The sequence below is a fragment of the Equus przewalskii genome, chromosome 32, assembly GCF_037783145.1.
Source record: "Equus przewalskii isolate Varuska chromosome 32, EquPr2, whole genome shotgun sequence".
NCBI classification, from domain to species: Eukaryota; Metazoa; Chordata; class Mammalia; order Perissodactyla; family Equidae; genus Equus; species Equus przewalskii.
Window position 1 is genome coordinate 9,581,161 of NC_091862.1, and position 25,652 is coordinate 9,606,812.

General features: G+C 48.3%; 1 protein-coding gene across 3 annotated transcripts in view; it reads right to left on the bottom strand.

Annotated features, from left to right (window-relative positions):
* The window catches only part of TULP4 (TUB like protein 4), a 227,964-nt gene that overhangs the window by 12,244 nt on the left and 190,068 nt on the right, over positions 1 to 25,652 (bottom strand). For all 3 annotated transcript variants that reach the window (XM_070603292.1, XM_070603291.1, XM_070603293.1), the window contains exons 7-12: positions 25,230 to 25,396; positions 15,824 to 16,048; positions 14,526 to 14,760; positions 6,874 to 7,018; positions 3,772 to 3,916; positions 2,494 to 2,587 (exon numbers count right to left, since the gene is read on the bottom strand). In XM_070603292.1, the coding sequence (XP_070459393.1) occupies positions 2,494 to 2,587; positions 3,772 to 3,916; positions 6,874 to 7,018; positions 14,526 to 14,760; positions 15,824 to 16,048; positions 25,230 to 25,396 (1,011 nt within the window). The remainder of the gene's footprint in view (positions 1 to 2,493; positions 2,588 to 3,771; positions 3,917 to 6,873; positions 7,019 to 14,525; positions 14,761 to 15,823; positions 16,049 to 25,229; positions 25,397 to 25,652) is intronic.

Here is a 25,652-nt window from a genome sequence, read left to right on the forward strand (position 1 = left end):
GAGACATGCAGAGGTTCTTTATTATTCTTTTATTAAGATAAGCAAGTCTGTCTGCACAGCCGTCACCTCGCAGGCTGGTGGCTACTGGCCAGCAGTCCCGAGCGCGGCAGGCCTGCTTTTCTGAAGCACCTTTGTAAGCCGGTGCTTGGAGTGGCATGGGCTGGGATGACGTTTCCAACCCAGGGGTCATGACGGGTCTTATTCACGCTTTCTTCTCTCTTGCCCACAACAGAGAATATGAATTTTGGCTTAAAAATGCTGGATGGTTCCCTATAGCTTAAGAATTAAGGCATCCAAGTTCTGTTCCTTGTTGTTCAGATTGACAAAGAGAAATAAAATTAAAAATCTCAGGAGGGATTTAAAAAATAACATCATTTGCCTCCATGGGAAAAACCGAGGTGGCTGGGGGTGAGGATGAGAGAGATTTTCACTGTATACGCCTTTAAATCTCTTGAATTTTGAACTTATTCCACATTTTTAAAATTAAAAAATGCAAAAAATTGAAAACACAAAAATTTCACGGCCCAAACATTCTAATTGAAGGAAACAAATTATCCAACAAAAAATATCCAACAGCACTCACTTTTTACATCCAGAAGTGTCACAGATTATTTAACAGGCCGCCGTATGTAACAAACCTTCTAGAATGCAACAGTTAATTTCTTCTCTTTAGTAGAATCAAGTGGAAAATTCTTTTAGCTTGACAAATGAATAGTGATAGCTAACCCACCCTTTTTGAAAAGGTCAATGATTAGGACCATGATTTCACCGCAGTCGTCCACAGAGCTTTCGTCTCGGGCGCTGAGATTCCTCATACTGGAGTGCACCTCGAAGGCACTTACAGGCCCGCCATCCCAGGTCCTTGTGGACTTATTTGTGGATCTACGCAACATCCAAGAAGTAACAGCAGGATGAAAAGACCCATTAAGTAAGTTCTCACTTCCATTCCTTTCTTCGATGTTTACTGTGGGCCGATGGCTAAGTTCTCAGCTTACGGATGTGGGCATGATCGTGCCTCACATAGCGGTTATCAGAATCACCGCACACATCGGGGGCACTGCTGAGGGACCGAGGAGGAGCTCTGTGGTCATCAGAGGGCTTCCAAGATGTGGGAAACATCATAAGAGATCTCCTTCCATGATGTACAGGGGTCGTCTATAGTTACTTCCTAAGTCAGTTTTATGTTTTACTTTTATCCCTTTTTTCCTTTGAGCTGAGAAGCCTCAAAATGAAAAATCCAAATGCAGCACCATTTAATAAGTCTCTGAAGATGCATAGGATACACAGCAATACATCTTTTTAACGTCAGTGTCACAAGAATTGTTTTAAAGGATCTAACTGTGTCTGAAACAACTCTAACAGCGAGATTCAGAAGTTTTCAAAAACTATTTGTGGTAGGTTACACAGAGCACATTCAAGATGGGGCCACCAGTCACAGGTGACCCCCACGGCTAAGCTGGGCTTCCAGAGAGCTGTGTGCATGTTGGATGTTCAGGCAACCTAGCAAGCCGGGGGCACACAGGTTCTTAGCCCACACACAGATGTGCCCATCAGGATGAAGCTGTTTGAAAAGGACCTTCTGTCATTTCCCTCCTTCACTGTCCCCGAGTAAACATGACAAGTTAGTCCTACTCATTCGGGCGGAGTACAGAAGAGAATTCAAATTCTGGGATCTGCCCAGCTTGGTTCTCCCTGGGTTCCATTTTCCTCGATGTCTCAAACTTCTCATGGACAAGATATTTATCTGGTACTTAGAAATGAGATCCATAAAGATTTACCATGAAGAACTGTACTAACAGTCAGCCAACTTCTATCTTATAGTCCTGAACGCTTTCTTCTCGACTTTCTTTAGGAATTTTTTTTTTTTTTAAAGATTGGCACCTGAGCTCACATCTGGTGCCAATCTTCTTCTTTTTCTTCTTCTTCTTCTTTTCCCCAGAGCCCCCCAGTACATAGTTGTATATTCTAGTTGTGGGTCCTTCTAGTTGTGTCATTGGGATGCTGCCTCAGCATGGCCTGATGAGCAGTGCCATGTCCACGCCCAGGATCCAAACCGGCGAAACCCTGGGCCGCCAAAGTGGAGCACACAAACTTAAGCACTCGGCCATGGGGCCGGCCCCCACGAATTTCTTTGACTCAAGAACCTAAAGACACTGGTACCAAAATCTGCCCACCGTAAAAGGCCAGAAATCAAAATAACCAGAAACCAATCAGAGTTTTGACAGAGATTTTGGTTATTTCTGTCATTTTTATAAACAGAACTTATATAAAAAAATGAAAGCACCACTGGCAAAAAAAAAACTGATTGCAGCAATAATTCTAATGTTCATGGAATCATAGTGGCTAGAGTCAAACTTTGGAGGTACAAGACATGCTCATCTTTTGGCGTCATAAGAGCTCATTTTCTACTTTAGGCCACCGAAGGCCGGAACTAACTGTTTCAGTCTGAGTTCCAACCAGGGCAGCCGGCAGAGAACATGACGCGGTTTTTACCTGCACCGAGGTTGGTTGGCAGGAAAGCGGCCAAGCCCACAATCTTAAATTTGGTTCCCCAGATGTTAGACGTGACCTGAGCAAGATAGTTGTGCTGTGGAAAAAGAAGGGAAGAAAAATCACAGTCTATTTCCATATTTTCTATTGATCACTTAAGAAGTGAGAATGTTAATACTTTTTGCTTAGAAAGCCACAGGTGGACACTGCCAGAAATACTCATTCTCTAGATCATTCTACCATTTTTAAGACCAGAAGCTGCCTCTGCATGCCAGGCTCCCGTCTGTAAGTGGCGGCTCACCGAGTGATTCTCAGGTTGGAAGTGGGGGAGGATGTGCCCCAGTTTGTCTGCAAGTGTGCAGGTTAAAGGGGCACAAAAGTGACTTGGGCATCTTCCCTTCACCTCTCCTGTCCTCCAGTCACTGAACTGGGGAGGGCACCTGGCTCTGAATCCATTTCCATCCTTGACATTTCTCCTGGAAACAGCACCTGCACTGATACCAGTGTGTCCTGAAACTACCCAATTATCCGTTTTCTTATTCAATTAAATTCTTTAAAATTTAAAAATTAGTCACTATGCTCAAACCATGCCTCTGTGTGTGTGTGCATGTATGTAAGGGCAACGATAAAGATGAATAAAATCCAGCTCTTCAAAGAGCTTATAACCTAATGGAGGAGATGAGGCTTGTATTTACACACAGACGTCACTGAGGAGCGTTCTAAGGGCGTTATAAACAAGATGCTCTGGGATTACTGTGGCTGTGCCAGGGAAGGAAGCCTTCATGACAGAGGTGAAGTTCCACGTGGAAGCACGCAGGCAGAAACAAGGGTGGGGGGACGGAGCGAGCGACCAGGCAGGGCAAATCGCAAAGGTGCGAAGAGGTGAGTCAACAGTGCGGCTGTGGCACCTGGAGAGGAGGGGGCGTCCAGGGGGACCAGAGGGAAGGACAGGCCGGGCCAGGCGCTGGGGCTGCGACCAGGGATTGGCTCCTGCGGACACTGGGAGTCAGCGAAGGGGCAGAAGCGGCTTGGGGGAGCAGAGGTGAGAAGTGCAGCTTTGTCTCACCCAGAGCCACCCGTGAGAAGATTCCTGTGGCAACAGGGGGATGCCCGGGAGGGAAGGAGGTTCCTCGGGATGTGGTCGTGACGGGGCCCGAAGGAGGGCAAACGGGCTCTAGTTCTCTACGCCAGGACTGCAACTGCAGTGACAGGCACGGGGTGGGGGGGTAGGAGGGTTCAGCCACCATCATGCTGTGTGACCCACCCGAAAGAGCACACTACCTGAGTGATGTCTTCAAAGGGAAACTCTCTCCGCGTCAGGCTGGGCGAGCCGATGGAGGGCTTGCGCATCGGCAACCGAGGAGACCTGGAGATCTCCTGAGCGGCCCGGGACAGCTTGGGTGACTTCCGAGCCTCAATGTTGATCCTGTGGAGACAAGGCCAGGAGGTCAGGCGCCCACGGTGGGGACAGCACCTGCACTCTCCTTCACCTCCTACCAGTCACCGTGAATATCACACTCCCAGGGGCCAGGTCCCCCAATTTAACCAAGTCCCTCCTGCCTGCTTTTGCCTTATGAACGGGAGGAAAGAAGGACACAACTGTATATCGAGTAATATATACTTAAAAACACAGTGGGCCAGCCCCAGTGGCCTAGTGGTTAAGTTCAGTGTGCTCCCCTTTGGTGGCCAGGGGTTCAGTTCCCAGGTACGGACCTACGCCACTTGTCTGTCAGTGGCCATGTTGTGGTGGCAGCTCACATACAAAAAGAAGAAGATTGGTAGTGGATGTTAGCTCAGGGAAAATCTTCCTCAACAAAGAAAAAACAAAACGAACCCCCAAAACAATAAAACTATAGTGAGATTCAATCAAGCAATTCATTTGTAAAGAACCCCAGAGAATTAACTGTCTTTCACTTTCAACTGACTAATGTAAGTTTAGAATTGTCCACGTGCCTTCTGCCCGGGGTCTTCAAAATCAGCGCTGGGAAAAAGGGCAGTGGGAAGAGTCTTTCTCACCTTAAGGCCACAATGACTTTATAATTGCTAAGCTAATGGTTGGATGTCAACAGACTTACCTAGCATTCCACCACCTGCAATATTTAAATCAAATCAGTAGATCTAAAGTTTTTTGTTGCCTTTTGATCCTATGTTCTATCTCTGGTCCTCAGTTCCTTTGCTTATAACACGGGGACATGTGTTTAAAGCCAGTCGACCCCAAAGAGGGTGTCACACAAATGAATATGGTAAGTTTGATGATTTCCATCAAAGCACTGAGCCTCATACGTACTGCTTGAGAGCTTGATGAGACATCTAGGGCTCCCAAAGTGTGGGAGGACGGGGGACCCAGCCGGTTACAGCTGTGAGTGAGGACAACTAGCCTGGCTGCTACGTAGGGGGATTCAACACAGGGAAAAATGGAAGGAAGGAGGACCGGACTGCAACACCCAGGAGATTTACAAGGCCATTTACAGTGAAGGACTGCCCCTAGGTGTTAAACGTTCTCTCTCCTTACGTAATGGGAAAAGCCAAAACACTGTAGATGTGTAGGAAAGTTCATAATTTTATTTGCAATTTTAACAAGCCTAGAATGAAGATGAAAAAAATCAATCAATCAGATTGCTGGATATCTGGATATCTATATGGGGGAAAAAAATGAACATTTACCCCCAACTCACACTATACACAAAAATTAATCTGAGATCTAACTGTGAAAGCTAAAACTATAAAGCTTCTGGAAGAGAAGAGAAGAATGTCTCATGACCTTAGGGTGGACAAAACCATTTCCTAAACAGGACACGAAAAGCACTAATCATAAAAGAAGAAATTCCTATGTTAGACTACACAGCAATCCACATATCTGCCACAGGACTCTCAGCTAGAATCTATAAAGACTCTTACAACTCTGGAAGAGAAAAACAACAAAAAATGGCAGAAGACTTGAACAGACACTTCACAAAAGAAGATAACCAAATGGCCAATAAACATATAAAAAGCTGCTGAGCATCATCAATCACTGAAGATGTTAGGATTAAACTACCCTGAGATACCACTACACACCCACCAGAATGGATACAATTATTTTAAAAAACTGATAAGACACTGTAGGTGAGGATGGAAGCAGCTGGAACTCTCATACGCTGCTGGTGGGAATTTCAAATGGTACAACAGTCACCTCGGAATGCTGTTTGGCAGTTTCCAATAAAGTTACACACATCTACCCCATGGCCCTACAACTCCCTCCTAAGGATGTACCTGAGATAAACGAGTGCATGCATCCCCAGAAAGGCTTGTAGAAGAGTGTCTACAATGGTTTTGCTCATGATAGCCCCAAACTGGAAACTACCAAATATGCATCATTTGGTAAATGGAATAAACAAATTGTAGCATATTCATTACAATGGAATTCCACAGAGTAAAAAATAAAAACAAACTATTGACACACGCAACAACATGAATGAGTCTCAAAATCATTATGCTGAGCAAAAAGTCAAATAAAAAAAGTACTTATGGTTTGACACCATTTATATGAAGTTTAAGAACAAGCAAAACCAGGATGACAGAAGTTCCAACAGCGATTGGTCTTGGGAGTGGGTATCGGATGGAAGGGGGCACGAGGGAACTTGCCAGGATGATAGAAATGTTCTTCATCTTCAACTAGGTGAATACGCTGGTTCACCAACTGCACATTGCATCACCTGTTTAAGATCTGGGCAGGTGCTTATCTGCTCGTAAATGAGACCTTAATTTTGCACAGCGTCACACAATTTTAGAGCTAGAGGGATCTTAGTGAAGACGTGGTCCACCCTTTAACTTCCATAGACAAGGAAACTGGTACCCAGCTCACGGATCCGACCAAGGTTACGTCCCCACATTACAGAGCCCTCGGTGAGGGGCCAGGACAAGCAAGGCACGGTTTCTTACCTATGACACCGCAGGCCCCTCTAGCTACTCTCAGCTTTTTGCTACTCTTTAGGACAAACCCTTTGGATTGAAAATTTTTTTTAGTTTATTTTCTCCCAATTACAGCATTAGAGGTATTTGATTTGGCATTCTCTTCAATATGCTACATACACTGTAAAACCTTTTTCTTACTTTTCTCAAACTGGAAGAAAAAACAAGTAAGCCAAGAAGCTATGGCCCCCCCACACCGCCCACCATCAGTGCTACCCTAGAAGTTTTGCGGGTTTAGCAAACTTCCTCCCGGGTGCCTTTTTCTGCCCTGAAGGAAAGCTGTAACTACTGCAGGCAGATCTGCCACGTGGAAGGCCCAGACTCCCTCTTGCCGTGCTCCTCTGCTGCGCGTTAACGGGATTCTCCCACAGACACACACAGCCACGTCTCCAGAGGCTCAGAGAGGGAGGACGCCCTCCAGGCCGAGGTTACCTTGGGAGTTTGGGTGATTTGCTAGCTCGGGAGATTTTGGGAGATTTCTTGGCAGCCCAGTCGTCACTCAGTTCGATGTCACTGGAGTCTGAGCAGTTGCAGCTGTCGATCATGGTAGAAATCAAGCTGTTTCCATAGATTTCATCTGGTAAGACATCAACCAGCAGATTTTAGGGAAGTGATATCAGACCCGCACGACGACGATGACGAGGAACTAAAGGACAGACGACTCTGCAGGCCAGCATTTGAAGTCTACGGGCTGACCCAGAAAGGAGCCGAGCACTGTTTTCCTTGTATATATTTCCTGTTATATTTTTAATTATTAAGTATATATTATATTATATTGTATATATTTCCTAGTATATATTCTATTATATACTCTAAGCAAAAGTAAGCCATTATTTCTACTGTTATCAACATGGGCACGGGATTTTAATGCTTGTGGATATGATCTAGTCCAGCACTGTTTCCTGCGCCCAAAGCTAGAGCCAAAATGGCCACACTCTTCTGCCTCACGACACACCAGGCATCCATCTAGGCTCACATGGGCAGCGTGGGAATGCAGGCCGGGCAAGGGGCTTGCTGATTCACAGACGCCTCCAGAATCTGCACTGACCTGGGACCCGGGAAGGCCCTTGTTGATTCCAGGCCTGCTCTGGACTAGAACCTGGCAGTCAGGTCCGTTTAAGGGGCTCCCAGAAGTTTATGCCTGGCATGTCAGAACAGTCTCCTGGAACTGCCACAAGGAGGCCTGGCGGGGGGGAGGGTGGCTGGTCCACCCAAGGGAGGTGCCAGCCTGCTTTGAGCAATGGCTGAAAGGGAGACGCACACAGTAGGACTCTCAGTGGGAACTCTGGGTTCTGCTGAGGGTGCCTGCATGGAAGCCACTCCAGACAGCTTTGCCAGTTGGCCATTAAGTGGAAGACGAGAGGCAAAGAGAGGGGCCCATCACAAAAGTGCAGGGTGGACAAAGCCGGTGTCTGACATCCGCCTTGAACTCCCTTCTCCTTTGCCGCCTTCCTCACACCCCCTCACACTCCTTCCCCACCGGGACCCCTCTCTGCCCCACGCGCCGGGTCTTCACGCACTGGAAGTACCCCATTCTTCAAAATCACCTTGTTTTGCTGAGGAAAGCCTCATCCCCTCAAGGCCCCAAGAGCCTTGCCAGGCAATAAAAAAGCTGAATCATTCAATCACAATGAAACAATGTAGAGAATATGAGCAATTTACCACTCAAAAGGGCTGTTTACACTTGAAAGGAGGAGTTTGTAATCCAAACTAATCTTTAGGTTTCTGAACGCGTGGGGGTGGCATCAGTGAACGGGGCCTCTCTTAGGCCACTGGAGGCGGAAAGGACAACTTGGTGTGCCACTTGGGAGGGGGCCGGCTGACATCCAGTCTGAGTTACTGCCTCACCCCCTCTGACACTACTTCCTGAGTCAGAAGGCACGACTGTGAACCCAGCCGGCTAGAGCGGTGTGCATTTGAGTTTGATCAAATAAAAAGGCTGAATTCGCATGCCCCGAGCAGTGCTGTATGTTATTTAATCTACAAGGCCCTGGACCAAAGGAAGCTTGGCCGCGACTGAGAAACGCATGAAAGCCCACAAAACGCATCCCCGTGTTCACGAGCACAGAACCAGTTCACCAGCCTGAGGAAACTCAGCCACGCACTGTCCACTCAACTCCTGACCAACCATTAAGGCCAGGATTTCACAGTTGCTATACGCCACTCTGCTTTTCTCCTTTACTCGTGTCTCAGTCTGTGCGGGCCGCTGTAACAAAATTCCACAGACCAGGCGGCTTGTGAACAACAGAAATTGAGGTCTCACAGTCCAGAGGCTGGACGTCCGGGATCAGGGAGCCAGAAGGGCCGGGTTCTGGTCAAGACCCTATTCGGGGTTGCAGGGGGCTGACTTCTCGCTGTGTCTTCACCTGGCACGAGGGGCTAGGGATCTTTCTGGAGCCTCTTTTATAAGGCACTGAGCTCATGATTATAAAGGCCCCAGCTCATGACCTAATCACCCCCAAAGGCCCACCTCCTAATACCACCACACTGGGCATGAGGATTCAACATACGCACTGGGGATGGGGGGAGCATAAACATTCATAACCACTTTTTTTTGGTGAGGAAGATTGTCCCTGAGCTAACATCTGTGCCAATCTTCCTCTATTTTTTGTATGTGGGACACTGCCACAGCATGGCTTGATGAGTGGTGTGTAGGTCCGCGCCTGGCATCCAAACCCGCAAACTCTGGGCCGGTGAAGCAGAGTGCATGAACTTAACCACTACGCCACTGGGCTGGCCCCCATAACCACTTTTTTACTGTCTACCACCCCAACTAGTGGAAGGAGAGTTGCCTGTCTTGCCTCCTGTTGGAACCCCAGAGACGAGAACAACCCCAAGACTCGATAAAGACTTCCCGAAAGAAAAAGATCTCGCCCTGCCGCCTGCTGCAGCCCCAACCAACTGCAGCAGGATCCCGGGAGTGGGCACGGGCACTGATGACTGTGAAGGCTCCCCGGCGACTCCCATGTGCAGCCAGGGCTGAGATAGCACTCGCCCAGGAGCAGAGGAAGGACTTGCCCACTGAACGCATTTAAAGGGGCGGCGTGAGAGGAAGGCAGTTGCTTTCTGAGCCCCGGTCGAGTCCTGCTCGCTCGGTGGTATGACTGCACACGCGCAGGCGCTGCGCTCTGCCCCCTGCCATCGACACAGCTGCAGGTCCGGGGCAGTGCATCAGACCAACGTGGCGGGAGCCCGGGGGTGGTGGCCACACGGACCTCTTACTTCTAGAGAGTCTGTGTCATCAATCTCTCATGGGAATTCTGGAAGAAACATCCAAGTTGTGGAAAAATGCGAGTTGGGATCGCTCTTTGAGAACCAAAGCCTTAACTATGACGTCTGGGGCTTCACTCCAATTTTGTCAGTTTTCTAGCACATGCTTCTTTCATCTGGGTTGAATGCCTTTTCAAAATACACAACCTGAATCAGATGTCTTTTTAGAATTTGAAAAAGTCCTCTTTAAGCACAATTTTAATAGCTTTTAAATGTAAGCTCTGTCTCAGTCTGCTTGGACTGCCATAACAAAATGTCATAGACCGGGTGGCGTGAACGACAGAAGTTTATTTCCTCAGTTTGGGAGGCTGGAAGTCCAAGACCAGCATGGCCTGGCTCTGGTGAGGGCCTCTCCCTGACTTGCTGAAGGCCACCTCTCCCTGTGTCCCCACAGGGCCTTTCCTCAGTGTGTGTGTGCAGAGACATCTCTCTTCCTCTTCTTAGAAGGCCACCAGTCCTATGGGATAAGGACCCCACCCTTATAGCCTCATTGAACCTTAATCACCCCTAAAAGCCCTATCTCCAAATACAGCCCCACCCCGGGTCAAAACCTCAACTCATGAACTTGGGGGGAAAGACACAATTCAGTCCGTAGCATCCCACCCCGGTTCCCCCTCATTCATGTCCTTCTCCCATGCAAAATACATTCATTCCGTCCCAACAGCCCCCACAGTCTGAACTCCTTCCAGCATCAACACTAACATCTAAGGTCCAGTCTCTCATCTGAACAGCCTCTCATCAGAGATTCGAGGAACGATTCACACTGAGGTAGAACTCCCTTCCAGCTGTGAGCCTGTGAAACCAGACAAGGTATGTGCTTCCAAACGCAAAACACAGTGGTGGGACAGGCAGAGGACAGACATTTGCGTTCCAAAGGGGAGAAACAGGAAAGGAGGAAAAGGGGACAGTTCCAAGTGAGTCCAAAATCTAGTAAGGCGAATTCTATTAAATCGTAAGCCTCAAGAATAATCCTCTCTGGTTTAATACTATGCCTCCAGGCCCTGTGGGATGGCAGTGTTCCCCCAACAGCTCAAGGTGGGGGTCCCCAGGGCTCTGACGGGCTGAGGTCTTGCCCTCAAGGCTCCAGGCGGAGGCTGCTGGCCAGGTGAAACCGAGGCAGTGGCCCTGCTGACCTGTGAATCGCTTTTGGGGTCATTTTTCCCTCTTGAAGAATAGCGCATGTTCCTAGCAGAACAGCTCCACCAGACCGTCCTGTTGAATCCAAGAAGTCCATCGGCCTGCCTTCATGTCGTCCTGAATGGATTTTCCAAATCTCCAACTTCCAGTTCCTTTCTGCTTAACAATTCCTTCCATTTCTCTATCTCCTCCCTTCTCATTTTACTAGAAGCCATCAGGAGGAACTAAGCCACTCCCCCAAAACCGCTTAGAAATCTCTCAGTTAAATATCCCATTTCATTGGCTTGCAAGTTTTATCTTCCACAAAATACCAGAACACAGTTCAGCCAAGTTTTTGCCACTTCATAACACGGATCACTTTCCTCTCGTTTCCAATAACATGTTCCTCATTTCTGTCTGAAACCTCACCAGATACGGCCCTAACGTCCACATTTCTAACATGAACGTCAAACCTCTTCAGCCCCCAGGGGCCAGCCCCATGGCCAAGTGGTTAAGTCCACGTGCTCTGCTTCCGCAGCCCAGGGTTCACTGGTTCAGATCCTGGGTGTGGACCTACACACCAGTCATCAAGCCATGCTGTGGTGGCGTCCCACATAGCAGAACTAGAATGACTTACAACTGGGACACACAACTATGTACTGGGGATTTGGGGAGGAAAAAAACAAAATGAAACAACTCTTCAGCCTTGACCCATGACCCAGTTCCAAAGCAGTTTCCACATTTTCGTTATTTGTTACAGCAGCTCCCCACTTCTCAGTACTAAAATCTGCATTAGTCGGGGTTCTCCAGAGAAACAGAGCCAACAGGAGACACACACACACAGAAAGAGAAAGAGATTATAAGGAACTGGCTCGTGTGATAATGCAGGCTGAGAAGTCCCAAGGTCAGGGTACCGGCGCGGCTGGGTTCTCGGCCTGCAGACGCTCACCTCCTTGCTGAGTGCTCAGCTCTCATGGCCTTTCCTTGGCGTACATGTGCGTGCGGAGAGAGCAAGCTCTCTCCCTCTTCCTTTTCTTATAAGGCCATCAGTCCTATCAGATCCGGACCCCACCCTTATGGCCTCATTTAACCTTAATTACCCCTTAAAAGCCCTTTCTCCAAATAGTCACATTGGGGGTTAGGGCGTTAACGTGTGAACTGGGGGGGGGGGGGGGGGGCGCGCGGCGCACAAAATTCAGTCCAGAGCCAAGTTCCGACAAAAGATTCCTTTGGAAAATTGGTGAATTTTTGCTTAAAAAAAATTATTGGGATTCATGCTAACTATCATGAAAACGCACACTGATAACTCTGAGGAACACATTTGCTAAGTCACCTGGAGATCATTTACAACTGGGGATCACAACCTTCAAAGCGGACAATCCCCTGGGGCCCCCACTAAGTGGCAGATCTCTAGGCCTCGCCCCCAACCTGCCGAACCCATCGAAGGGGCAGGCCTGGGACCCTGGAGTCAAGTAAGCGTCCCAGGTGATCTGCAGGGAGGTGGCCCACGGACACATCCGAGACAATGACGTGGAGAGCTGGCAGCGCCGATGGGCTTCTCACAATGAGAAATCCCTGCTCCTTAAAGTCAGGAATCGTTCCCTCCTCTGAACCATGCAGCTGGCAATTAGTCATGTTCTGCCTCGTGAGACATCTTCTATTTCTGTCTTGAGGCATTTAAATCTTGACTTTTTTATCGAACTTTTCAAGTGTGAAGCTGTCTTATCACCCAAAAGGGATTACGAGCTCCGCGAAGGCAGAGGTGCCCTGGTGTTGCGTCACAGGCACAGGGGACTCGAGGACCGCACACAGCAGGCGCTGAGCACCTGCTGTCGATCTGCTTTGCTTTACAACTTTTTAATTCTTTTAATTCCAAAAATGAGACCTCTCCTTCCCCACAGGACTGCTGGCAATCGAGCCAGCCTGCGTGTGGTGGATGAGCTGATAAATGTGACCATTAAGGAGAAGTGGGCCTGGGACGGTCAGGTCAGGTCCAAGCCAGCCAGGTCCGAGGGAGCTGCAGCCTTGGCCCCACAGCACTCCCACCTGCCGCTTCTGTCCTGTTCTTCGGTGGGACATTGATGCACCGGGGGGCACAGAAGCAAGCTCTCCACGTAAGTTCCCGTCAACATGGATCCGAGCATAGGTTTTATAAAACTGTATACACGGGAGGAACCTTAGAGACGACGACCCCCGATGAGAAGAGGTGATGCGCCCCCGGGCTCAGGGCCTTCCCCACACCCCCTGCCGTCATCTCTAACGGCCACGGCTCTTGCCTTCTCTCTTGCCCTGAAAGCGCAGTTTCCTTCTGAGTTAAGCCGGCTGCTCCCCGGTTTTTCTCACTTTGCCTTCCTGCCCTCGGAGTCTTCCCCCTCCTTCCTTTCCACCTGCCTGCCTACCGGCCTCCGAGTCCTCTCGCTCTCCCTGCTCTTGGTACTAGTTCTGGCACGACTCAAAAGACGCAATAACTCACTGACGTCCAATTTTGTAAAGTACAGCTTTACTCTTTTCAATTTTACGCACTCACACTGACAGCGGGATGTTGCTGGAGATGCCGGGCCTTCCCATAAAGAAAAGCAGACAGAGGTGGACCAAATATGTAAAATACTGAAGCGGGCAGGTGAGGCCAAGGTTGAAAAGGCCCACGGCTTGTGACACTAGGAGAACTGTGGTCGTGCTACATGTCACAGCGGCTTCAGGGACATAACAAGGGGCAGCGGCCAGTCTAATGGGCGGGAAGGTGAGCTGGGAAGTGGAGAGAACAAGTACGAACTACGAAAACGAATCCATTTCAACCCACGTTGTCTCAAGGTCAGGCGCTTGCCAGGCACTGGGGGTGCAAGATGACTCAGTTGCCTCCCTCCAGGCTCTGAGGACTCAGGGACCGTGTGCCCCGCAGGATGCCAGCAGCTGACTGACTGACAGGTGACAGGCACACAGGGTTGCTCACTCTGCTCTGGGTGACAGGCGGAATCTCATAGGCGGTGGTGGAACGTTTGAGCCAGCAGGTACAGCTGAGGGGGCCTCGGGTCTCGACAGTCACTACCACCAAAAGGGCGAAGTCCCTCCCGGGAGCTCACACTCTGGGATCCTGGAGAGAGGTGCACAGCGAGCGCCCTGAATACGTCATGAAGATCGGTACAGGAGGGAGCTCTCAGAAGGAGTGATTCGTCATGCCAAATCTTTATGGACCGGCAAGAATTCTCCTTGGGAATCAGCTAAAAAGCGGCTAATGTGGATTAGTGAGAAGTGAGACTGCAGCAGGAGGCTGAAGGTCTGAAACGTTTTATTCCATCATTTGCACAGGGAGGGCAGTGACGGCACCTCACTGTTATTGTCACTGTCTCAATAGTACCCGAAGGCCCTCGATGAACACCTGATCAATAACTGGAAGAGGAAGCTGTTCCCGGAAGGGCTGTGCCAGCTTCCTCTCCGCTGAGAGCCGATGCTTCCTCTATGCACGGCCCCAGCTACACGGAGCCTTACGGAATGCTCTTAAAAACCTGTCAGAAAGTCCACTTAGAGAATCGGGAACTGCAATGGGATTTTGGAAAGGGAGTGGCTTCAAGGACGTTGCACGTTAGCCGACGCAGGCTCCCGTTTCACAGACAGGCACTGTCTTTGTGCGGGTGCTCAGGATCCCCACTCTGCAACCACCCCCGAGCACAAGGTCCACGGTCCTGCGGCGAGGGGCCCACCTGCTTTGCTGTCTGTCCGCGGGTCCATGATGACGAACTCCGGCCGCAGCTTGCTGACGCGCCGCCCCTTGAGGATGGGCACGAGCCCGCCCAGGTACTCCAGGTAGAGCGTGTAGCATGGGCCGCCCACCTCCGGGTCGTCCTCCGTGCGCTTCATGGTGCAGTGCAGACGCTCGTTGCCGGCCGACGGGTAGCTGACAAAGTCGCGCATGTTGTTGGGGTCTGGAATGGGGGGCTGGAGGCAGGACATGGAGAGAAAAGAGTGCGCACGTCACTGATTACCCTGGCAGAGCACTGGCGGGCAGCTCAGGGGCATTAACCACATGCTGCGGAAAAGTGAGTCCCACTCTGGGGGCGTCAGAATCTGCTGGGGGCTTTAAAAAATCCCTAAGCCAGGATCCCACCCAGACGATCAAAGTGGACTCTCTGGGGGTGGGCCTGGGCATGCGTATTTTCTAAAAATTCCCTGGGTGATTTTAATGAGCAGCCAGGGCTGAGAGTCACTGGTGCTGAACCCAGATTGTAAAGCAACTTGAAAAAAATATCACAGCAGATTCCGAAACTCTGATGTTCTAGGAAAAAAGTAAGCAACAAGTCAATCTGATACTTAGAAGCAGAGACAGAATACAAAAAAGAGAACACAGGGAAGAACCTACAGTGCGGAGGGCCCGAGGTTACAGGGAACTCAGACTCCAACAGCCACTGGCAGGCAGAGTCCACACACTACCTATGACAACAGACCGGTTCTCAAGCTACAGTCAGCACATAGGACGGCTGACCTAAGGGCTGGGTGGGGGTCGCCCCCCTCAGCACAGCGGTGAGGAGAGCAGGCCCCAGGATCGACAGGGTCTCATCCTGACCGTTCCCCTAATGAGCCATGGAGCAAGTCCCTCACTTCTGGGAACACGTCTCCTGCTTTCTCACGTGGGAATAATGGCAGCATCTGCCAGGAAGTCAGGATGGAACAAGACAGACTGATTATCCGGGCAACACACCAGTCAAGCTCAGAATACTGCCTCTGCCATGAGAAAGCTTGTGTCCATCACACAAGGCGAATCTCTCGTGGACACTAACGGTGATGCTGGGGACGGACTGCATGTGTGGGAGACCGTGGCAGAACTCTGCAGAGCCACACACCTTCATCACCCAGACGCACTTGTCAAGGAGCAGACACGCTTCTGTGCTCCTGCCCTGGGATTCTCCAGTCTTCCCTGTCTCTGCCCTCCTCGTGGCGAGCCTTCGGGAACAGGCGGCCAGCAGGGGTGAGGCAGGAGGAGAGGGTGGGTGGAGGGCTTTACCTTGATGGTGGGGATGAAGGCAGTGGAGAGGTACGAGCAGAGGCGGGGGGGCAGCGTCAGCTTGCTGACATCCTTGTCTTCTCGCAGGGCGCTGGCAATGGCCTGCTGGCACAGCAGCTGCAGGCTGGACACCCGGTGCTCCACACGGACCACGTACAGGGCCGGCCCTGAGGCCATCAGCAGCCGCGAGTCCCGGTGTCCCCAGCAGATGGAGATGATGGGGCGCTGCCAAGAAGCGAAGGGAGACCACGCTTAAGCTTTTGCTCTGGTGGAAAGCAAAGAAGATCACGCACGCTTGCGTCACGCAAAATCAAGTGACCAGATAGTTCCTGAGTATACTGGGTTTAAAAAGCACAATAGAGGATGTTAAATACTATATTGTAAAAATGTAATATTTCCATCGAAAAGTAGTTAGATCTCCAGGCCAGAGCACGAAGCTCTGGAACAGTTTTACAAAGTCCTTTTACATGTATTATCTCATTGAATTCGGTGCCATAAAACCTCACTTAGCTTTCAGGGCGTTTCTGCCAGGAGATGCCATCAGCCTGGGGGACAGTACCCCACACTCCTTACTGAAGCTCGGTATCTGGATCCCCAAGTAACCGGTGGTAGGTCCTCCCATGGCTTGGGGAGGTGGTGAGGAGGAAGACCAGATGGCCCTCCCTTTTGTCCTGCCAGGGAGCATTTCAGAGTCAAACCAACCCCAGATTTGGGGTCACGAGCTGTGTGACCTGGGGACTATGACATAACCCTTGGGAGTCTCCTACCTTCTCATGAGCAAAATGGGAGCTGTGAGGACTAGAGGAGACGAACGACGTCAAGTCCTCTGGGCCCTATCACGGGTTGTAACCTACAGAGGCTAAATCACCGTTCCTCTCAGCCATCCTCGAGCTGGTGGGGCAGAGAAAGAGAGCGGAAAGCTATCCGGAAAGGGGAGAGAGGGGAACACCGCTCCCGTGGCGGCCGCCCGAGGGGTCTGTGGCCATCGCTTGCTTTGAGAAGGCAGGCTGAAATCCAAACGTGAAAGTCAGAAACCCATTGTACTGAAAAAAATGCAAAGCTGAGGGGTGCCATCTACGGAAGATGAGCCCAGGAGGAGAGAGGGGGGCAGAGCGGGTGATGGAGAAGCAGCGAGGGAACTTCACTCCGACCCGGACAGATGGAGTGCTCATTTAATGAGGTCTTGAGGGGTTTCAACGATCAGAAGTGACGATATCAGATCTTTTATATGAATGACAGATAGGAACAGAATATTCACAACGCTTTAGTGACAAACATCAAGATAAAAGGGACACATGAAGACACTTGATTAAAACAGCCTCCAGGGTCGGCTAATCCTGGTTTCAACTTCAAAACAAAGCGCCAGGCTGAAGGTAACTCAAGTTCCATTTCCATCACAGTGAGGCCGGGCAGCCACAGCCCCCTGGAGGAGGACCATGGGGCCTGGAACTCAAGTCTGGGGGCTTCCAGGGTACTTCCAGGATGGGCCTCCTTACAGGAGGATCCCACACAGAGGGGAGACGCCAGAGAGGGGCCTGTTAATTTAGAGCAAGACATAACCACTGCTGAAGACAGGGCGGACAACACATTAAAAATACACACACAAGTTCTCTGGTATCATCAACCCCATAAGGGCAGGTTAGGACGCAAGTTTTATTCGTACCAAAGTCATGCTTAATCTTAAAGACATATGCTGCCTGCCACCGCTGAGCCTCCTAAGATAATATTTACAGCCTAGAGCTCAAGTCACGAAGGACATTTTCACTTCGTACAATCTGACTGGTTGGAACTGGCTGGAGAAATCCCAGACACTTCTTTCTCCCAGTTTCTCATTACTTTTGAGCCCGTCTATCGGACATGCCAAGGGTTACTATGTACAAATTCTATATATATTTATTTATCCTCCTGTGTCCGCCCTCCTTCTAGTTCTGTTTTTCATAGTAACTCTCTCTATGTAAAAGTTGATTACAAGTTTGGGGAGGATCTTATATAAAACTGTCATTATGATAAGGACGCATCTCTTACATCTTTGTACAAAGGAACTTAAACCAGTTAAACCGGATAAAAATCCTCTCCGTTACATTTACATATATAATCACTATGCATCATAACAAAAATAACAATTATGTCTTAAAAACTTACCACATTCCAATAGCACCTTAAGTTATCTTGATAAGCACATGCATTATCTCATTTAATGCTCTCAGGTCTACCATATACGTATGATTATTCCCGTTTAACATACAAGGAAACTGAGCTAAGAGAGGCTAAGTAACTTGGTTACAGCCAATAAATAGGAGAGCTGCAATTCTTACCGGCTTCCCCCTCAACCCCACAGCTTACGCTCATCTTACAAGGTGGTGTCTCTCTTAAGTGTCAGTACAGTGATACAAGCACGAAAGAATGTGTCATGTCCCACTAACAAATTTAACTATAATCACAAAGTAACAAACCCAAATTCTCCCCTCAGTTCTCCCCATAAGCCATTTGGTCAAGGCCATTTTACTCAGAAAGAACCCAAGCAACATGTCTGTAGAAAAGGCAAATAGACAAGCAGAGAAACAGCCTGCATAAATAACCAACGGACAATGACCAGAATGATTCATTAGGGCAGAAAAGGATCCAGAGGTCATGTGGGCCCACAAGTGGAGATAAGTAGCCAAGTAGTCCTGGTAGATAAGCATGAAACAGCAGTGGGCAAGGACTGTGCTGCTCCACATCGGGCATCGCATCAATGAGGACAACTTAGAATTCTTGGCAAGAAAGAGTGAAAGGGCTTGAAAGGTGTGAAAACTAGACCCCAGAAGAACAGAGCTGAAATTCGGTAGCCCGGAGAAGCAATGTCTGCAGGGTCTCAACGGCATACTTGTTCTCTGGAGCCAGGGTACCAGGAAACCCCCCTTCATGAGCAGGATGAGGACCCCAACAGGAACGTACAGTTCAGTGATTTGGGGAGCAGCGTTCACTCACTCGCCCAAGTCAGGGACAGCTGATTTAGCTCAGCAAAGCGGGGAAAAGATGCCCATTTAATAAAAATGATTAAATAATTAAACATGATTATGGCACATGCTCCATGTAAGACAATGAAGTAGCAAAATCAATACTGGTACCCTCGCCATAATAAATGCTAAGGCTGTATTAGAAAAATAAGGAAGAATTTACAAATAGTGAGAGTGGACCCTCTGGTCTGAAGATTTTGAGGTCTCACTGATGTGGGGAAATTGATTACTGTAATTACCACCGAGTCTGAGGCCAGGCGGTAGGGCCACGACCTCTCAGCATCCCATAAGTCCCGGAAGGAGGTCCTTTTATGTGGCATCTAACACACACGGTGGGTACAGTTAATAATACTGTACTGTATCCTTGAAAGGTGTTAAGAGAGCAGATCTTGAATGTTCTCACCCCAAAAAAGAAATGGTAATTACGTGACGTGACGGAAGGGGTAGCTGACCTTATGTCACTAATCACACTGCAATATATAAGCGTTATCACATCCACGTGCTGTACATCTTAAACTTACACAGTGTTCATGTCAATCACATATCAATAAAGCTGGAAATAAGCACATAAATAAGAAAATTAACATACAAAATCCTCTTATACCTTTTTTATACTTTTTAATATGTCATCTTGCTTTTTTAAAGTCTCACTTCTTTTTGGCGCTCATTTCCCTGTGCTGTTTCCTGGTACTCCGGTCTACAGAGCCCTCGCTACAGATGTTCTGCTGTTTCAGAAAGAAGGGGAGTCAAAGTGGAGGAAAGTGCACGTGCCTGCAGACACGGGGCATGGGGCATCTTCATTTCTCAGCCTCACAGTCAGGGATTTCTGTCACTCCGTCCCCTAGGATCTGCCACGCTGGGGGGACACGAGGCCGCCCTGTCTGCCAGCCCACAGCCCTCACCCGCAGCACACCGTCCTCCCCAGGAACTGCTCACCCGCCGGGGCGGTGGAAGAGAAACGCACACATGTTCAACTTCCATAAACCTGGGAACACACAAGCGTGCACACACGCAACTCCCACAGATTAATGTTTTTGTTTGAACAGCTGCCATCTGCTAGGGAAAACCTCAGCTGTAAATCTGTGGACTTCCTCTCTTTCTCAAATTACACAAAATGACTATTTTTGGAACTGATGGCTGGAACCGTGAAGTTGATAACATTCGAATCTTAATTTGCGTAGGGAAGTTCACAGATTTTGCGGGCCTAAATTCAAGGCAAAAGGGCAGGAAAATGAGGTGCATTCTGGGGAGCGTTAGTGGAGCAGAATCCAGTGCTTTGGTCAGTCTGATGGAGCGAGAGCTGTTACTCCGCTGGAGGGGTGCGGGCACTGTTCATGGGGAGGTTAGGCGAGTGGTTAGTGCACAGCCAAGGTGTCCCCAGCGTCTCCCTCTCCGTGTCTGATGCTGAGCCACTGAACAGGAGCGTGGGTGCCTGGCTCTCCTTCTCTCCCTGCTACAGCATCATGGAATGTGCTAACAATGGCCACTTTCAACCCCTTACAGCACATGAAGAAGACACGCTAAATACCCCCACCTTATCTCCTGCTGCCACACAATACATGCCATGCGTCCGTCCGATCATTTATTCATCTACTGAGTTGTCAACCAGTCATTCAGAAAATATCTGTTAAATGTGTCCAATGGGCCAGACACAGGCCAGGTGTCAGGGGACTGGCCCTGAATAAAACAAATTCCCGGCCCTCACAGAGCTGACACGCTGAGGTGGGAGGGGGAGAGGGTCTCTGATGGGGACCACCTGACACGGGGAGGTAGTGAACAGGCTCTGAAGTGAAGAGGACAGGTGGCTGGAGAAGGAGTGAGGGGGTCGCTTCAGGCAGAGGCGGGCAGAGGACGCTGCGCCCCAGAGGAGCCCCAGCCCAGGCCTGACTGAGAGCTTGTTCACTGTTTGAACCCGGAGTGAAAGCGGCCTCCCCGCATCGCTGCTGTGCGCATGGCAGTGAGCTGCACGGAATCCTCGCAACCTTCCAGAGGAAGGAAAAACAGGGTATCCTTCCACACTAAAGAGAAGCTGCTCAAGCAGGATTAGAGTCAACGGACAGCACCAGGGCCCCGGCCAGCCCCGCGGGCCCGAGAGAGGGCAGGCGAGGCTGCCCAGGTGCACGGTTTCCGCTGAAACGCTGGGCTGCGGACTGGAGGCTGCGAAGTCCCCGGAGCCATCCCTGGACTCTGGCCCTCTCTGCAGCTCCCCTAGGAAGGCGGGTCTCTGTCTTGGCGGAAACGTACTTCAGAAGTTTCAGAGCCCCTTGCGGAAGGGGATGTTTAGCGTTTGTGCAAGTGTGTGCGAAGAAGGCAAGCCTTCTAGAACAGTTCACTCTTAAACAGACCAAGGTGGTGGCTTGTCACCATCTAATTGTGCTGGCTGGAGCCATAGACAGTCTTGAATATTAAGGTTCAATGATCTGGCCACCAACCAAGCTGCAGTAACGAAAGCTAGCTCAGGATTCAGTCACCCAAACCTCCGTTTTAAGGGAACACACCCTTCTTGCATTTTGTAAGCAGACGACCCCAGGAAGGATTTTCTCATCTGTTTAACAGCAAACAACGGGAAACGCAACCCGTGGCAGCTTCGTGAGAACAGGTGGAGTCAATCCTCCACAAAAGGAGGCAAAGACATTTTTGCCAAAGGATTCTCCTTCAAGAGCACAGACGTCTATGGCCACAGACGCGCGCTCTGACTTGATTTTCAGTTCCCACACCCATCTTCTTCCTCTTCCTTCTCTCTTCATTTTTTACCCAAATATGTTACAGCAACAACTGAATCTTATAGAATATAAGGTGACTCCTTCCAACATGCCTTGAATGCAAAAAAAAGTTCATAAAGCTAAAACAGAAGAAAAAACCCAACCAACCAACCAAAACCCAGACCCAAACTGCTGAAGCCTGCAACTTCAGTCAGCAGTGCTAACGCTACTGCTTATCAGATATGCAATTACATATAGACAGTCACAGATAACAGCTGACGAAATGAATTACAGAATTTTAAATTACAACAGGTAGGAAGGAAAGGAAAATAAATTAGAGCATATTTCCCTGTACGAGCTTCGGCCACAGGCACTGCTGCTGGGAGTAAATCAGGAGAACCCATTTTAAAGCCTAGGCTGCTGCACATTGGCGTCGGGCAATGGCTTTGTATGCAATAACCTACAACCCAATTAACTCGGAAATAAATTATCCAGTCTAAACAGCATTTAGTTCTTTTCATAAATAGTGCAATAAATTGCCTAACTTCCTTCCTGCTATAAAAATGTCCCTGCCTTTGGACAACTTGAACAGCACAGCACAGATAACATGCGATTTTAGAATCATTACAGACAAGAATTAAGTTGGTGCTACATGTAATTTACATTGTACTCGCTTTTTAATAGCATCATTATTTAATTTTATATTATTGAGGCAATCTTTTCAATGGCTGAAACAGACCCTCGAATGAAAAAAATCAATAATTTATTAAAATGCTAAGACGCTGCACAGATATTTTCCCCCAAAGGAAGCTCGGCCAAGCCCCTCCCTTATCCGTGAGCCCAAGTAGTTTCAATTCTGCACTTATGTTAGTTTCACGAGAAAGTCAAGGAGAACTTTTGCAGTGATTAACGTCATCAAGCCTCTACTACATTCTAGGCACAGTGAAGATCAGGAAAATACAGAAAATGTGGTTTTGACTTCAAGAAAATAAGACAAACAGCAAAATGCACTATATGCCAGAGGTGTTAAGCACCCCAAGGGTTCACAGAGAAGAGGGGTCCCAATCATCGGGCAGATTTACAAAAAGATTTATTAAAAAAAAGGCCGTGACTGTGCTGGCATTGAGGAGGATGGATTTCCCGAAGCTGAGATGGCAGGAAGGACATTCCCTGAAGAGGGAACAGAATGCCAGCAGGAAGGGTGTCCTGAGTCAGACAGAAGAGTGGAGAATGCTGAATGTACAACTTGGAGTATGTTTCAGTACTTTGATTCACAAATATGCTAATAAATATGAAAGCCTTATTAACTCAGAAAGAGCTGAAAATTCCCATCCTCTCCTACTCATCTTTCAGTCAGGCTAGGGAAAGCTAGCATGAGACCTGACTGGGAAGGGCACATAGCTACTGCTTCAAACAATCAACAGAAAGAACTAAAGAAAGCACATGTTGACAAGCATCCATCCATCAGTCCACAGAGCAGATATTTACAGACCACCTGCTATGTTGCAGGCAATGCACTGGCAGGAGGCTCACAAGTATAAACAAGGCAGTCTCTCCCTCAACCCCCAATCCGAGGGACTCCAGGATCTATGTTTCTTGCCCCATTCCTTGGCCTCACGCTAACAGCCTCGACTCTACCCCACTTCAGCTTTCCCCGGTTGGCCTCATCACCTGGAACTACTTCACTTCTAAAACAGGAAGCTGAGTTTCCGATCCAACCACAGCTTCCCAGCCTGTGTTTATCGCTTCTTCTTGAACGTGCCTTGTTATGATTTCACACTTCCCAGTCTCGGGTCACAAAGCATCTACCCACCCAGATTCCAGGACTGCACATTTCAATAACATCCTTAGTAGTTCTCTAAATTCCATTTTTTGTTTTTCTGTTACATTAATCTTCCCAATTCCTAACTTTAGGCAACCTGGACCACTTCTGCCTCTAGGGGTTGTAGAGAAGGCACGGACAGCACTGAGTCCCACTTTAAAAGCACACTATCCAGCTTTGGCAGGGACTTAATTTCAGCTTATTATCTTGAAGGGTTCCTGTATCATATTCCTGTAGACTAGCACTCAGGGCTTGGGGCTCAGTGCCAGCTGCACAGGGCCCCTCAAAACAGGTTTGCTGGATGCTTGAACAAATGAGTGGACAAACAGACTTATTTGCCCATAGAAGATATTACATCATGAAAAGATATCTTTAAATCCTACAACTCAACAGCACAAAAACAAATAACTCAATTAAAAAATGCGCAAGAGTCTTGAATAGATATTTCTCCAAAGAAGATATACAAATGGCCAATAAGCACATGAAGAGATGCTCAACATAACCAATCAGCAGGGAAATACAAGTCAAAACCGCAAGGAGATACCATCTCACACCCATTAGAAGGGCTACTATTTTAAAAAAAAAAAAAAAGAAGGGTTGGTGAGGGTGTAGAGAAGCTGGCATGCTTGTGCACGGTTGGTGGGAATGTAAAAAGGTGCAGCCACCATGGAAAAGAGTATGGCAGTTCTCAAAAAATTAGAAATAGAATTACCATATGATCTAGCAATTCAACTTCTGGGTATTTATCCAAAAGAACTGAAAGCAGCGTCTCAAAGAGATATTTGTGTACCCCTGTCCACAGCAGCATATTCACCTTAGGCAAAAGGTGGAGGGAACCCAAATGTCCATTGAAGGATGAATGGATAAACAAAATGCGGTACATCCACACAATGGCATATTGTTGAGTCTTAAAAAGGAAGGAAATTCTGACACATACTACAATATGGATGAACCTTGAGGACATTATGGTAAGTGAAATAAGCCAGTCACAAAAAGACAAATACTGTATGACTCCGCGTGTATGAGGGGTGTAGAGCAGTCGAATTCACTGAGACCGAAAGGTAGAGAGTTTCAGTTTTACGAGATGAAAAGCTCTGGAGATTGGGTATATCATAACGTAACACACCTAACACTACTCAGCTGGACACTTAAAATGGTTAAGGTGGTAAGTTTTATGTGTATTTTACCGAATGTTAAAAAAAGATATATTTAAATAATTTATGCCTGCATCTAACTATAAATTTCCCCAAATCTGGTGTACCTACCTCTCTGATGAGCTGCAAAGGTTAGGACAGAGTCCCTTGCTTATTATCAGCCCCATCAAAGGTCAGCTCAGTCCCAGACCCATCTCCACGATCCCCCACTAAGCACTTCGTCCTACCCCATGACAGACACAGACCAGAAACAAACTGGTCTAAAGATTTATGGGGAATAAAAACAGACAGAAAGTCTAGACCTGTGCATACTTTCTTAAAGACCTTTAAGCTTTTTTATTTATTGTTTAACAATAATTTAGTCAAAATGTAAAAGTACATTACTAGCATAACAAACATAAAGTCAGAGTGAATAAATGCAGATTCAGCATTTACTTCTGCAAGTTTCCGATTTCTCCTTGAGACTGAGGACACATACCAGCTCGCTCGGCTCACTCACTGTCCACTCATCCGACTGGGGAATGGAATAAAGTATTCTGGCTATAGGGCAGAAACTTCTTTTTCTCTTATTTCTTCTAGTTTATACCCCATAATTCAATTAAAGTCAACAAAAGATTAAAATCTGTCAAAGACAATTATAATGAGCATAACCGACTGATGAACATTTAACAGAGATCAGGGGCCTACAACACAGTGGCGTCACAGTGAGTGCCTGACACACGTCCTTACTTGCACAAGCGTGTCCAGTGTGAAGATGTGCTCCCCTCGAACGTTGTAGAACTTGACCATGGCACTCTTCAGCAGAGGGCCGCTGGGAAGGTCGCCAAGCTGCGTTTGCCGTTCCATACCAGCTACTGCCAGGAGGTCTCCCTGTGTGCACCACTGGGCCACCACCTCTGAAACCCAAAGGAGAAACGGTCAGCACAAGGATGTGACCCTCCCTGAACCTTTCACTTACGTAGTTTAAAACACAGAGCCGCCCAGCAAATACAATGGTGGCTCTTCCCCTTTCTCCCATGAAGACAACAGCTACCCACTTCTCTGAAGACAATAGAGACTCTATTTCAAAACAGGCATTTATTACATGGATGGGGTTGCAGATCCCCTGAAACATAACTAAATGCGTCAAAAACTATACATATGTATGGGGAC